Source organism: Suricata suricatta, chromosome 17 (assembly GCF_006229205.1).
Source record: "Suricata suricatta isolate VVHF042 chromosome 17, meerkat_22Aug2017_6uvM2_HiC, whole genome shotgun sequence".
Taxonomy (NCBI): domain Eukaryota; kingdom Metazoa; phylum Chordata; class Mammalia; order Carnivora; family Herpestidae; genus Suricata; species Suricata suricatta.
The window spans coordinates 2,073,810-2,087,826 of NC_043716.1; the positions used below are offsets into that span (position 1 = coordinate 2,073,810).

At 61.8% G+C, this 14,017-nt stretch overlaps 1 protein-coding gene across 1 annotated transcript in view; it reads left to right on the forward strand.

Annotated features, from left to right (window-relative positions):
• The window catches only part of POLR2A (RNA polymerase II subunit A), a gene marked incomplete at its 3' end in the record, with an annotated part of 20,561 nt that extends 6,544 nt beyond the window's left edge, over positions 1-14,017 (forward strand). The window contains exons 2-29 of the mRNA XM_029928791.1: positions 1,294-1,426; positions 1,534-1,670; positions 1,762-1,935; positions 2,060-2,341; positions 2,504-2,665; positions 2,765-2,985; positions 3,137-3,269; positions 3,738-3,862; positions 3,961-4,171; positions 4,757-4,966; positions 5,101-5,269; positions 5,459-5,553; positions 5,647-5,850; positions 5,963-6,185; positions 6,589-6,772; positions 6,901-7,072; positions 7,166-7,271; positions 7,365-7,570; positions 9,906-10,130; positions 10,269-10,515; positions 10,735-10,835; positions 11,690-11,794; positions 11,876-12,058; positions 12,230-12,433; positions 12,536-12,722; positions 12,809-12,922; positions 13,065-13,214; positions 13,302-14,017. Coding sequence (XP_029784651.1) covers positions 1,294-1,426; positions 1,534-1,670; positions 1,762-1,935; positions 2,060-2,341; positions 2,504-2,665; positions 2,765-2,985; positions 3,137-3,269; positions 3,738-3,862; positions 3,961-4,171; positions 4,757-4,966; positions 5,101-5,269; positions 5,459-5,553; positions 5,647-5,850; positions 5,963-6,185; positions 6,589-6,772; positions 6,901-7,072; positions 7,166-7,271; positions 7,365-7,570; positions 9,906-10,130; positions 10,269-10,515; positions 10,735-10,835; positions 11,690-11,794; positions 11,876-12,058; positions 12,230-12,433; positions 12,536-12,722; positions 12,809-12,922; positions 13,065-13,214; positions 13,302-14,017 — 5,379 coding nt within the window. The remainder of the gene's footprint in view (positions 1-1,293; positions 1,427-1,533; positions 1,671-1,761; positions 1,936-2,059; positions 2,342-2,503; positions 2,666-2,764; positions 2,986-3,136; positions 3,270-3,737; positions 3,863-3,960; positions 4,172-4,756; positions 4,967-5,100; positions 5,270-5,458; positions 5,554-5,646; positions 5,851-5,962; positions 6,186-6,588; positions 6,773-6,900; positions 7,073-7,165; positions 7,272-7,364; positions 7,571-9,905; positions 10,131-10,268; positions 10,516-10,734; positions 10,836-11,689; positions 11,795-11,875; positions 12,059-12,229; positions 12,434-12,535; positions 12,723-12,808; positions 12,923-13,064; positions 13,215-13,301) is intronic.

The following is a 14,017-nucleotide window of genomic DNA, read 5'->3' on the forward strand; positions in this document are numbered from 1 at the left end:
GGGGGACTGAGAGCAGCAGCCTGACCGGTAGGAAGGGTGTGAGCCTAGGTGACGTGGCCCATCTACCAAGTGTCACGGGCCAGCAAGCTCGGGCTGGCCGGGCCTGCTGCTTGGGCAGGGTGCAGCTCCTGGTCCATCAGGAGTGGTCTCGGGGACGGGCCGTGGCAGAAGGAGGTGGAATCGTCGCGTTGTGGTTTGAGCCTTCTGTCCGTTTTCCCAGCGCATCACGCCGAATATATGGCGGTCCCAGCGCCGCTTCTCTCTAGCCCCGTGTCCTTGGGCCCCTCCGGGTTGTAATCTGTAAAATGGGACGGTGGTTCCTATTAGCTGTGAAGAGAGGACAAATCAGCCAGCTGCGCTTGGCACCCAGAGCTTACGTAGTTCCCGCCGCGGCCCGGAAGGGCGGGACGGACGTGATCCGCCCTGAGAGGCGTGGGTCCCACTGCCGGTGGCTACTGGGGGTGGAGGCCTGGGACAGGTGCCTTCACGCAGCCTCAGGTCTCTCCTGTCTGAGGTCAGGGCCTCATTCCTGGAAGGTGAGCAGGCAGTGCCGGCCTGACATTGATGTGTGGACCAAAGCTTTTATTCAGTTTAAGTTCTTCGCTCCGGAAGTTGAGTGGGCCAAACCCAGCTCATTTCAAAGTCCTTATTTTTCTGGGTGGGAAAAGTAAAGATTTCCTCACCCCAGCTCACCTCACCCGGGGCAGAGATCTCTTCTCTAACACACGCAGGCATCTGAGCTCCCCTGTCCCCCACTCACGTCCCTGTGGTCCGCGATCATTGTCACCGACCCTCCACTTGCACACGAGCTCTCCATCTAAAGAGGAAGGGTTCGAGCTGGCCAGGCCCTTGGCAAGGAGGTGGCAGGATGGGGGCTGGTTACGTGGCCGACCGTGTCTTGGGCACACGGGGTGCGGTACGGAGGGGTTCCTGCCAGGGGCCCCGGTTCTGGGCTTGATTTCAGCCTCGAGGAAGCATCCCATGGAGGCCAGAGCCCTGGAATTCGGCGTGGACGGGTGTCCGGGATTTGAGTCCGAGCGCTAGCCGGCTTCCGCAGAGGCCGGGGTCTGCCGCCCGTGGGTTGGAGCGCCCCTCCGTCTCAGGCAGTGCCCGGAACCCCGGTGCTGTGGCTCTGCCACTCTGAGGAGCACATGCACTGGCGCCCCATTCCCCTCACACCAGGTGAAACCTGGCACTTTCTGCTCTGGGTCGCTGGGGCTCTTTGAGGCCTTAGCATAGGAAAGCTGGAAACTAGGAGTCCTATTTAGTTGTCATTGGCCTTCTTTTCTGTAGAAACGAATGTCCGTGACTGAGGGGGGTATCAAATACCCCGAGACGACGGAGGGGGGCCGCCCCAAGCTTGGGGGGCTGATGGATCCAAGGCAGGGGGTGATCGAGCGGACTGGCCGCTGCCAGACCTGTGCAGGTGAGTGCTGGGGGGCTGGTGCGGCACCCCAAAGGGAGCAGAGAGACTCAGCTCCTCGGAACCCCAGGCCTGAGGGTGGATGGTCTCTGAGGTGTGTGTCCCCACAGGAAACATGACAGAGTGTCCTGGCCACTTCGGCCACATCGAGCTGGCCAAACCTGTGTTTCACGTGGGATTCCTGGTGAAGACAATGAAAGTTCTACGCTGTGTCTGCTTCTTCTGCTCCAAACTGCTCGTGGACTCTGTGAGTGGGGGGCCAGCCCTGGCCCTGGGGGAGGCCGAGCCTGGGGGCCAGAGGAGCCGGCCCCACTGACCCCACTCTGCCATGTCCCCAGAACAACCCGAAGATCAAGGACATTCTGGCCAAGTCCAAGGGGCAACCCAAGAAGCGGCTCACACACGTGTATGACCTGTGCAAGGGCAAGAACATCTGCGAGGGGGGGGAGGAGATGGACAATAAGTTCGGCGTGGAGCAGCCCGAGGGCGACGAGGACCTCACCAAAGAAAAGGTAGTGGCTGTCGGGGTGCTGGGGGGCTTGTGGGGGCGGGCGGCCGCGGAAGACATCGGAAGGGCACAGATGAGCCTGGGCGGCGGCGCCTCCGGCCTCTGACGGCCCCCCCTCTGTCTGGAAGGGCCACGGCGGCTGCGGCCGCTACCAGCCCAGGATCCGGCGCTCCGGCCTCGAGCTGTACGCCGAGTGGAAGCACGTGAACGAGGACTCGCAGGAGAAGAAGATCCTGCTGAGTCCCGAGCGCGTGCACGAGATCTTCAAGCGCATCTCCGACGAGGAGTGCTTCGTGCTGGGCATGGAGCCCCGCTACGCGCGGCCCGAGTGGATGATCGTCACCGTGCTGCCCGTGCCCCCGCTGTCCGTGCGGCCCGCTGTCGTGATGCAGGGCTCGGCCCGCAACCAGGTCAGCGGCCCGGGGGCGGGTGTGCAGGGGCGACTCGCTCGCCGTGCGCCTTTCATCGGGGCCCTTAACACGTTAACGGTCACAAAGGTGCCTCTGTGCCGGGGGTGAGGGGGTGAGGGGAGCCCAAGCGACTGGCGTGACCGAGCCGCCTCCCTGCCGCAGGACGACCTGACGCACAAGCTCGCCGACATCGTGAAGATCAACAACCAGCTGCGGCGCAACGAGCAGAACGGGGCCGCGGCGCACGTCATCGCCGAGGACGTGAAGCTCCTCCAGTTCCACGTGGCCACCATGGTGGACAACGAGCTGCCCGGCCTGCCCCGTGTGAGGCCCCGCCCCGCCCGCGCCCTGCCCCCGCCCGGCCCCCGGAGGAGGGGCTGTGCTGACCGCTGACCGCGGCTGCCGCCCCTTGTGTCCTCACAGGCCATGCAGAAGTCCGGGCGCCCCCTCAAGTCCCTGAAGCAGAGGCTGAAGGGCAAGGAAGGCCGCGTCCGGGGGAACCTGATGGGCAAGCGGGTAGACTTCTCAGCCCGCACCGTCATCACCCCCGACCCCAACCTCTCCATCGACCAGGTCGGCGTGCCCCGCTCCATCGCTGCCAACATGACATTCGCGGAAATCGTCACGCCTTTCAACATTGACAGGTGGGCTTCACGGTGGGGGCCTGCCTGGAGGGCTATGGACGTGTGAGGGGAGTGGGCTTGGACCCAGAGGGCACACCGGCGCTCAGGGCTTCCAGTTGAGCGAGGCAGGGGGGCCCCAGGAGGCACCTGGTCATCGTGCGTCTGTCCTTAGGCTCCAGGAGCTGGTGCGCAGGGGCAACAGCCAGTACCCGGGCGCCAAGTACATCATCCGGGACAACGGCGACCGTATCGACCTGCGGTTCCACCCCAAGCCTAGCGACCTTCACTTGCAGACCGGCTACAAGGCACGTGGCGGCCAGGGTCTCTGTCCCCCGAGTAGGAAGTGCTCTGGCAGGGGGTCAGCTGGGGGCGGGCGTGCGGCATCTGAGGCTGTCCTGTTGGTTAGGACCGAGGTGTGTGGAGGTGCTTGGAGACTGCTGCCTCCTAGTAGAGCTGAGCTGCTCGCCGCATCCAGGGTGGGGGTCGCGTGAACCCAAGTGCGGCATGAGGGGTGTGTGTGGCAGGGGAGGGAGACCCGGGGGAGGAGCGGAACAGATGGCTTTGTGCCCAGCGTTTCGGAGCTTTCCCTCACACCTTGTTCCCCGGGGGCTGCTGGGTAACTGACACCGTCATCGCTGATAACCTGGCTTCTGGCCCGAAGCAGGAGGCTGATACGTGTTCCGTGTTCCGCCCATCTTCTACAGAGCATCGCAGGCCCCGCCCTCCCCCCTCACACAGCCCCTTCTCTGACTTGTCTGCACCTCCCCCAACAGGTGGAGCGGCACATGTGTGATGGCGACATTGTCATCTTCAACCGGCAGCCGACCTTGCACAAAATGTCCATGATGGGGCATCGGGTCCGCATCCTGCCCTGGTCGACTTTCCGCTTGAATCTGAGGTCAGCGCCCTGGCTGAGGGAGGCAGGCCGGGGCCCAGCGGCTCCCTGACGCCTCCCTGCGGGCGTCCTCCTGACCCCGGCTTCCGTCTGTCCTGCAGCGTGACAACCCCTTACAATGCCGACTTCGACGGGGACGAGATGAATCTGCACCTGCCGCAGTCTCTGGAGACCCGGGCGGAGATCCAGGAGCTCGCCATGGTGCCGCGCATGATCGTCACCCCCCAGAGCAATCGCCCCGTCATGGGCATCGTGCAGGACACGCTCACCGCAGTGCGCAAATTCACAAAGAGAGACGTCTTCTTGGAGCGGGTTTGTGCCCCTGGGGAGGGAGCCCGGCTCCAGCAGAGGGGCCCCAGGGCGGCGAGGGGATGATTGGGAGGCAGAGCTAGGACTTTGGCCTTGACTTGCTTCACGCTGACCTCCCTGTGAGGCAGAAAGAAAAGGGGTGAAGAAAATCATGGGCCAAAATGTTTATGGCTTTAACTCCCTCTTCCATTTTGTTTGTTTATTTTTGAGAGCAAAGGAGAGCATGAGTGGGGGAGGGGCAGAGAGAGGAGACAGCATCCTAAGCAGGCTCCACGCTGACTGCAGAGAGCCCAGGGGAGGGCGTGAACTCAGGAACCGTGAGGTCATGGCCTGAGCCAAAGTCGACACTTAACTGAGCCACCAGGCACCCCCGTTACTTCCTCATTATTTAATGTAACTTGTACTTCTTGTTTAAAATAAGAAACCCCCCAAATATTGCTGTCATAATCCATCTGGAATTTAAATTTTGGAAGACACTTCTCCTGGTGTCTCTTTGCCTCCAGAATCTGGCTGTCACCTTGGGCAGGTGGCGTTCCCGAGAGGCAGGGCCACAGCTCTGAAGTCTGTCTGCCTGCTCTTCCGTCCCAGGGCGAGGTGATGAACCTCCTGATGTTCCTGTCCACGTGGGACGGGAAGGTCCCCCAGCCGGCCATCCTGAAGCCCCGGCCGCTGTGGACGGGCAAGCAGGTCTTCTCCCTCATCATCCCAGGCCACATCAACTGCATCCGCACCCACAGTACCCACCCTGACGACGAGGACAGTGGTCCCTACAAGCACATCTCTCCCGGGGACACCAAGGTAGGACCCAGTCTCTGCATGCGTGGGAAGGGCATGTGGACCTGGCGGCCACGTCTCTTCTTGGCCTTCTGGCTGAAAAGCAGTGTGGACATGGTAGACACCACAGGGGCCTCGAGAGGGTGCTTTGTGCGCAGGTGGTGGTGGAGAACGGGGAGCTGATCATGGGCATCCTGTGCAAGAAGTCGCTGGGCACATCCGCCGGCTCGCTGGTCCACATCTCGTACCTCGAGATGGGCCACGACATCACGCGCCTCTTCTACTCCAACATTCAGACCGTCATTAACAACTGGCTGCTCATCGAGGGTGAGTAGAGGGCTCTGGCAGAGCTGCTCTCTGAAGCCTCCTTCTCCTCTTCTTACTGCCCTGCTTCCAGCCTTGTCTCGTTCCTGCTTGGATGTGGGGCCCTGCCGCCAGCCCTCTTGGCTGTGATTTCATCCCAGGTCTTCCTGGAGCCTAAACAGGGTGTTTGGTGATGCTTCTCCTTGTCCCTAGGTCATACCATTGGCATTGGGGACTCCATCGCGGACTCTAAAACTTACCAGGACATTCAGAACACGATCAAGAAGGCCAAGCAGGATGTGATAGAGGTGGGCCGGGCGCTCAGAGACCCTGAACACCGCGAGGCGGGAGCGGGAGCGGAGCAGAGCGGGCACTGAGCTCTGCCGCCACCTCGTACCCAGGTCATCGAGAAGGCGCATAACAACGAGCTAGAGCCCACGCCGGGGAACACTCTGCGCCAGACCTTTGAGAACCAGGTGAACCGCATTCTCAACGACGCCCGAGACAAGACCGGCTCCTCCGCCCAGAAGTCTCTCTCTGAATACAACAACTTCAAGTCTATGGTCGTGTCCGGGGCCAAAGGTTCCAAGATCAACATCTCCCAGGTGGGGAGCCCTATCTTTCCAGATCCCGGGCCGTAGAGAAGGTGGGGAGTGGAGAGGGATCCCCCGCTCTGGGCGCAGCGGGAGTCAGGCGCACCCTGCCCTCCGCCCCCAGGTCATCGCCGTCGTGGGGCAGCAGAACGTGGAGGGCAAGCGGATCCCGTTCGGCTTCAAGCACCGGACGCTGCCGCACTTCATCAAGGACGACTACGGGCCCGAGAGCCGCGGCTTCGTGGAGAACTCCTACCTGGCCGGCCTCACGCCCACCGAGTTCTTCTTCCACGCCATGGGCGGCCGCGAGGGCCTCATTGACACCGCTGTCAAGACCGCCGAGACTGGTGAGGCCTTCGGGCCAGTGTGCACGGCTCAGGGTGGGGCTGGGCGTTCTCCCGGACCCGTGGGGTGTCCCTCGTGGAGGGAACAGCAGCCACAGCTGGGGGCCGGGGGGTGCCCTCGTGTGACGGCCCCACAGCCCTCCGTGATGCAGGGGAGGGGCTCAGGTCCCTCTTGAGGCCCATCATGCAGGGGCTGGTGCCCGGGGGACTCTTCTGGGCCTGGTTCCGGCGGGTGGGAGGCACGGCTTCTGTGGAGAGGCCTCAGGGACCCGGGGCTACCGGCTGGCCTGGCTGAGGTCCGGGTGGGCTGAGGCCTGGAGCAGCCGGCAGGGCCCATCCTGAGAGAGGCTCTTCGGGCCGCGTGTTGGTCTCGTGCCACCGCTCACGCCTGGTGACCTCCCCGCAGGGTACATCCAGCGGCGGCTCATCAAGTCCATGGAGTCAGTGATGGTGAAGTACGACGCCACCGTGCGCAACTCCATCAACCAGGTGGTGCAGCTCCGCTACGGCGAGGACGGGCTGGCCGGCGAGAGCGTCGAGTTCCAGAACCTGGCCACCCTCAAGCCGTCCAACAAGGCCTTTGAGAAGAAGTGAGGAGGCGGTGGGGGCTGGTTCCGCCTCCCGGGGGGCTCCCCTCCCTGCCTTCGGGAGCCCCAGTGCCCCGGCAGGGATCAGGCCCCGGGCCCACCTGTCCCTGATACCCTCCTGCCATCTGCAGGTTCCGCTTTGATTACACCAACGAGAGGGCGCTGCGGCGGACCCTGCAGGAGGACTTGGTCAAGGACGTGCTGAGCAACGCGCACATCCAGAACGAGCTGGAGCGCGAGTTTGAGCGGATGCGGGAGGACCGGGAGGTGCTCAGGGTCATCTTCCCGACCGGTGACAGCAAGGTACGTGGGGGCGGGAAGGCTGGGCCGGGCTGGCGGCCGCCCCCACGGGGCTGTGCAGACTCGGGGTCTTCACTGCCGGCCGTCCTCCCACAGGTGGTCCTCCCCTGCAACCTGCTCCGCATGATCTGGAACGCCCAGAAGATCTTCCACATCAACCCTCGCCTTCCCTCCGACCTGCACCCCATCAAGGTCGTGGAGGGTGAGTAGCTGCTCCGGGCCTCCGGGCCAGGCCTGGGGACAACAGGGAGCTGGGCCAGGTCTGCAACTTCTTTACCTCCTTTGGCCGCTCCAGGAGTCAAGGAACTGAGCAAGAAGCTCGTGATCGTGAATGGGGATGACCCTCTGAGCCGCCAAGCTCAGGAGAACGCCACGCTGCTCTTCAACATCCACCTGCGCTCCACACTGTGCTCCCGCCGCATGGCCGAGGAGTTCCGGCTCAGCGGGGAGGCCTTCGACTGGCTGCTCGGAGAGATCGAGTCCAAATTCAACCAAGCCATTGTGAGTGGTGGAGAAGCCTTGTTTTTCTCCTTTAATCTGGTGACGTGTCTCGGCTCTGAGTGCTGCCTGCCCTGCCTTTGCCCCTGTGGCCTCATGAGAGGTCTTGTTCATGGAGGGCCTGCTCGGGGCTCTGTGCCTCGGTCCCAGGGGCTCGAGACCACCAACCGACTTGTCAGCCCCGTGTTGCAGGCAGGAGAGCTGGGCCCTGCAGAGATGGAGTGACTGCCCTGGGACAGGCAGTTGTAGGGGAGAGAAGCCGTGTGGCCGTGATATAAAATCCGAGGCTTATTCTCTATTTTCTTAAAGTGCCTGCCGTGTGCCGAGTTCCAGTTCAGATGGAGGTCGGGAATTGGGGGGGAGTGAGTAGGAGAGCGACTCAATATACCATCAGTGGTCGGTTGTTATTTATAGGCACGGCATGAGTAGGGGAGGGGCAGAGAGAGAGAATCCCAAGCAGGGCTGCTGTGAGGCTCAGACTTACAGTTGTGAGATCATGACCTGAGCAGAAGTCAAGAGTTGACGCTTAACCCACTGAGCCACCCATGTGCCTCACCGTCACTGTCTTTAAGTGAGAATTTTACAAGGCAGTGTGAAGAGAGGAGCGTTATAATTACAGGGATACTCTGAATGTATCTGACATAAATCCAGTTTTGTAAATTAAATAAGGAACACGCATCGGGGAACGCCGCAAAACATGACGGCGAGAAAGCAGACAAGTGAACGGAGGGACCTCTGCGTTCGTGGGTCACGAGTCTTAGGTTATTCAGTGTCGGTAACCCCTAAAGGCATCCAGAGATCCGACCCTGTCCTTGTTAAATTCCAGTGTCTTGTTTCCAGAAATTTATGAGCTGATCCTAAAACTTGTATGAAATATGAGCAGCCAGACAGTTTCTAAAAAGAACAAGGTTGGAGGATTCACACTTCCTGACCTGGAAACTCACCGTACAGCTGCACTTGTCAGGACAGCATGGGCGTCGTTTAAGGGTGTTTATGGGTGAATGGAACAGAATTGAGAGTCTGGAAATAGAAGCCTCACATTTACGGTCGTGTGATCTTTGACAAGAGTGCTGCGTCAATTGAATAGGAGAAATAGTCCTCCTGACAAATGGTGCCGGGAGAACTGGATGCCCACGTGCAGAAGAGTGCCGGACCCCTACCTCACACCGTGTACAGTTACTTACCAGTGCATAAGAGACCTAAGTATGTGACCTCGAACCGTCACAGTCTTGAAAATACAATGGTAAGTGTTCATGACCTTTGATTAGGCCGTGGAGTCTTGGGTAGGACACCAAAAGCATGAGCGCGACAAAAGATTGGACTTCATCTAAATTCAAAACTCGTGCCTCAGAGGAAACCGGCAAGAACGCGAGAAGATGATCCAGAACCGGAGGAAGATTCGCAGATCACACACGTGGTAAGAGTTGTGGCTAAAAAATGCATAAAGGACTATTGAGAGTCATGACAATGGATTCGAGCAGACACTTCCCCTGGAGTTCACGTAAGCAACCACTAAACACACGAAAATGATGGTAGCATCCTCAGCCATCAAGGAAGCGCGGAGGAAAGCCACAGCGAGCCTCCACCTTGTGCCCCGGGGGTCTTGGACGGCTGCAATGCGGAGTTGGGCTGTGGGCGCGGATGTGGAGGAACCCGAAGTCTCCCGAACGGCTGCTGGGGGTCAGGGCCTGCTGCTCACCCTCGGCTTGGACACAGAGCCCCCATCTGAGCCAACGGCCCCGCGAGGAGGTACCCAAGAGACAGGGAAGTGTGCGCCCCCAGAATCCGGACACGGATGTTCACGGCCCCACCGTTCCGAACTGCCAAGCCGAACGTCCGTCTGCTGACGGATAAACCCAGCTGCTAAATCCGCACAGAGGAGGACGACTGCTGACCGTCGCGGGGTGCCGAGCCATCAGAAGACAGCGGGGCCCTTTAGATACGGGTTACTAAGTGCAGGGAGTCGGCCTGGAAAGGCTGCGTGCTGTACGGCTCTCAGGGGGAGGTTACGCTTCAGGTTCTGGGCTCGTAACCTCGACGAAGATGACGCCTTAGGGAACTCCCGTGTGGGAGACTGATAGGAAACGAACACTTAGCCTGTAACGCGGGCGTACTTTAGGCGTGAGGGTTTCGGATGGTAGAGCACCCTTTCCCGGGCGTGCACCCCCCAGGGGCAGATGTGTGTCACTTGAAGCACCGAGGGAGGGAGGGGTGTGCGGACCGCACTTGGCTGAGCTCTGCCTCTACAGACGCCTCTGTCCTCCCCCCACCTGCGTCTCGTTCTCCGCCAGCAGGCAGGGCTTTGCGGTTTCTGATGCCGGCTTTTCCTACCCCGCAGGCCCATCCCGGGGAGATGGTGGGAGCCCTGGCCGCACAGTCCCTCGGAGAACCCGCCACCCAGATGACCTTGAACACCTTCCACTACGCCGGTGTGTCAGCCAAGAACGTGACGCTGGGCGTGCCGCGGCTCAAGGAGCTCATCAACATCTCCAAGAAGCCAAAGACCCCTTCGCTCACCGTCTTCCTGCTGGGCCAGGCGGCTCGGGACGCCGAGAGAGCCAAGGTAGGGGTGGGCCGCTGGGCTTCCTGGCAGCAGGGAAGGAGACGCTCGGCCTGGAAGAGATCCTCTCTACGTGGGGGGGCTTGGAGGGGCCTTGGGAGCCACCCACCTGCCCACGTCATCAGTCCCTCTCTGTCCCAGGACATTCTGTGCCGCCTGGAGCACACGACCTTGAGGAAGGTGACCGCCAACACCGCCATCTACTACGACCCCAATCCCCAGAGCACGGTGGTGGCCGAGGACCAGGAGTGGGTGAACGTCTACTACGAGATGCCTGACTTTGACGTGGCCCGAATCTCCCCCTGGCTGTTGCGGGTGGAGCTGGACCGGAAGCACATGACGGACCGGAAGCTGACCATGGAGCAGATCGCCGAAAAGATCAATGCCGGTGAGGTGGGGAGGGGCAGGCCCAGCTCCCAGGCAAGACTCCCCGTCTTCCCCGCGCCCCACCTCCATTGCTGGTTTCCGTGCTCCGTGCGGCCCCTCCTTCTAGAGGGTTCTGTGAGAGGGAGGGGGAGCTAGAAGGAGCCCTGTCCGGGAGAGCTGCAGGTGAACATGACTGGGCACGGTCCCGGCCGCCTTTCTCACGGTCCCCCCTCCCCACCAGGCTTTGGTGACGATCTGAATTGCATCTTTAACGACGATAACGCGGAGAAGCTGGTGCTCCGGATCCGCATCATGAACAGCGATGAGAACAAGATGCAAGAGGTAACGGACCCACGAGGGGGCGAGGGCATCAGATCACATCAGATCGGTAACGTAGGACGCTGCGGAGCCCCGCCCGGGACCAGCGAGGCTCAAGCGGAAGCAGGCTGAGGGCCCAGGCGCACCAGCTGGTGTGGGATGGGCTTGGGGCTTGCCGGGGTTTCTGAACTTTTAGTAGCAAAAACCTTTGGAAACTGAGGTTGCGGCCCTTTTGAAAAGACAGATGGTGTCGAAGTCGGGGAGCCACTGGGGGGAAGAGCTGGGGACGGGTTCACAGCAGAATTGCCGTGTCCTATGGGAAGTGGTGTGACAGCAGGTGTCACAGGACCCAAGGAAACATTGGACCAGTGACGTCACTCCTGAACACGGCCCCAAAAATACCGTTGGGCAGGTGGGGTGCCTGGTGCGTTAGTAACACAAGCTCCGAACTTACCGTTAAACTGTCGGAGAGCAGACACCCGGATTTTGATGTGTCTAGACAGCTTACGCCTAATGTCTCCGTGGGCGAGCTCATTAGTCCAGGAAGTCGTGGCCTGGGCAAATAGGGCTATTAAGGCAGAGGGAGGGGCCCTGTGTACGGTTACAGTCGTGGGGGTTACGTTACATGCGCACAGATACACACACACACACACACACACACACACACACACGGAAGTGGTGTTAGGGGCGTGGAGAGCGGATGCTTTTCCGTAGGATTCTTTTAGTAGGATCGTCAAACCATGGTGAAAGGTAACGTCAGGGGGATGGAGGAGGGCAGGTCTGGTGCCTGGCTGCACCGTAGGCCCTGGGGGCTGTGGTTTGGCGTGAGCCCGGGAAGCCACGTAGGCTCTACGACCTTGGCCTCGCTCTTGGTGCAGGAAGAAGAGGTGGTGGACAAGATGGACGACGATGTGTTCCTGCGCTGCATCGAGTCCAACATGCTGACGGATATGACCCTGCAGGGCATCGAGCAGATTAGCAAGGTCAGCCCCCCGCCCCTCCCCGGGTGAGCTCCCACCCCCCCTCACCCCCCACCCGCATGAGCTCACGCCCCTCTCCCACAGGTGTACATGCACCTGCCGCAGACGGACAACAAGAAGAAGATCATTATCACGGAGGATGGGGAGTTCAAGGCCCTGCAGGAGTGGATCCTGGAGACGGACGGTGTGAGCCTGATGCGGGTGCTGAGCGAGAAGGACGTGGACCCTGTGCGCACCACGTCCAACGACATCGTGGAGATCTTCACGGTGAGCCGCTTCCTGGGAGCTCCCGCACGGTATCTCCTCGCTTGGGGTTCTCGGTCCCCGAGGTGACCATTGAGTCTGGGCCGCACTGACTCCCAACTGCCCCTCTGGGTCCGGGGGCAGGGGGCATGCACAGCCATTTGGTGTTGACCCTTCACCCCCATCCCATGCCAGGTGCTGGGCATTGAGGCTGTGCGGAAGGCTCTGGAGCGAGAGCTCTATCACGTCATCTCCTTCGACGGTTCCTACGTCAACTACCGCCACTTGGCTCTCCTGTGTGATACCATGACCTGTCGTGGCCACTTAATGGCCATCACGCGACACGGGGTCAACCGCCAGGATACGGGACCGCTCATGAAATGCTCCTTTGAGGAGACGGTAACTGGGGAAGGGAGCAGGGGTGGACACGGGCAGGAGGCGGAGCGCCCCCGCGGGCCGGGAAGGAGGGGCTCACCCCCCCTCCGTCCTCCGGCCGTGCAGGTGGACGTGCTCATGGAAGCCGCCGCACACGGGGAGAGTGACCCCATGAAGGGGGTGTCGGAGAACATCATGCTGGGCCAGCTGGCCCCAGCCGGCACCGGCTGCTTCGACCTCTTGCTCGACGCTGAGAAGTGCAAGTACGGCATGGAGATCCCCGCCAACATCCCCGGCCTGGGGGCCGCTGGACGTGAGTAGGGCCCGCGGGGGGCAGGGGCGGGGGCGGGCCAGTCCCTGGGCGCCGTGCTCACCACTCACTGTGCCGCCTCCCTGCAGCCACTGGCATGTTCTTCGGCTCGGCACCCAGTCCCATGGGTGGCATCTCTCCAGCCATGACTCCCTGGAACCAGGGCGCCACCCCCGCCTACGGTGCCTGGTCTCCCAGTGTTGGTGAGTGACCCCAGCTGGCACTCAGCCCTCTGCGCAGGTCCCGGCGGGGCGTGGGGTGGGGGGGAGTCACCTTGTGGAAAGTGTGGGGCAGGGCGAGTGGGGGGCCCCATCTCTGGATTTAACGCTCCCTCTCTCCCCACAGGAAGCGGGATGACCCCAGGGGCGGCTGGCTTCTCCCCCAGTGCAGCTTCGGACGCCAGTGGCTTCAGCCCAGGCTACTCGCCCGCGTGGTCCCCCACACCGGGCTCGCCAGGCTCCCCGGGCCCCTCGAGCCCATACATCCCCTCACCAGGTGAGCTGTCCCTGTCAGTCGTGGGGGCCAAGTTCCCCTTCTCCTCGTCCTTCCCTCCGGCTGATTCCTCTCCCCTTCCTCCCACAGGTGGCGCCATGTCGCCCAGCTATTCGCCTACGTCTCCTGCCTACGAGCCTCGCTCCCCTGGGGGCTACACACCCCAGAGCCCCTCCTACTCCCCCACCTCCCCCTCCTACTCCCCTACCTCTCCGTCCTACTCACCCACCAGTCCCAACTACAGCCCCACGTCCCCCAGCTACTCCCCGACTTCCCCCAGCTACTCCCCGACCTCTCCCAGCTACTCTCCGACTTCCCCCAGCTACTCCCCGACCTCTCCCAGCTACTCCCCGACTTCCCCCAGCTACTCTCCGACCTCTCCCAGCTACTCCCCGACCTCTCCCAGCTACTCTCCCACCTCTCCCAGCTACTCCCCGACCTCCCCCAGCTACTCCCCGACCTCACCAAGCTACTCCCCGTCCAGCCCACGATACACACCGCAGTCTCCGACCTACACCCCGAGCTCCCCCAGCTACAGCCCGAGCTCCCCCAGCTACAGCCCCACCTCGCCGAAGTACACCCCCACCAGCCCCTCCTACAGCCCCAGCTCTCCGGAGTACACTCCGACCTCCCCCAAGTACTCGCCCACCAGCCCCAAGTACTCGCCCACCTCCCCCAAGTACTCGCCCACCAGCCCCACCTACTCGCCCACCACCCCAAAATACTCCCCGACATCCCCTACTTACTCACCGACCTCTCCGGTCTACACCCCAACCTCCCCCAAGTACTCGCCTACTAGCCCCACC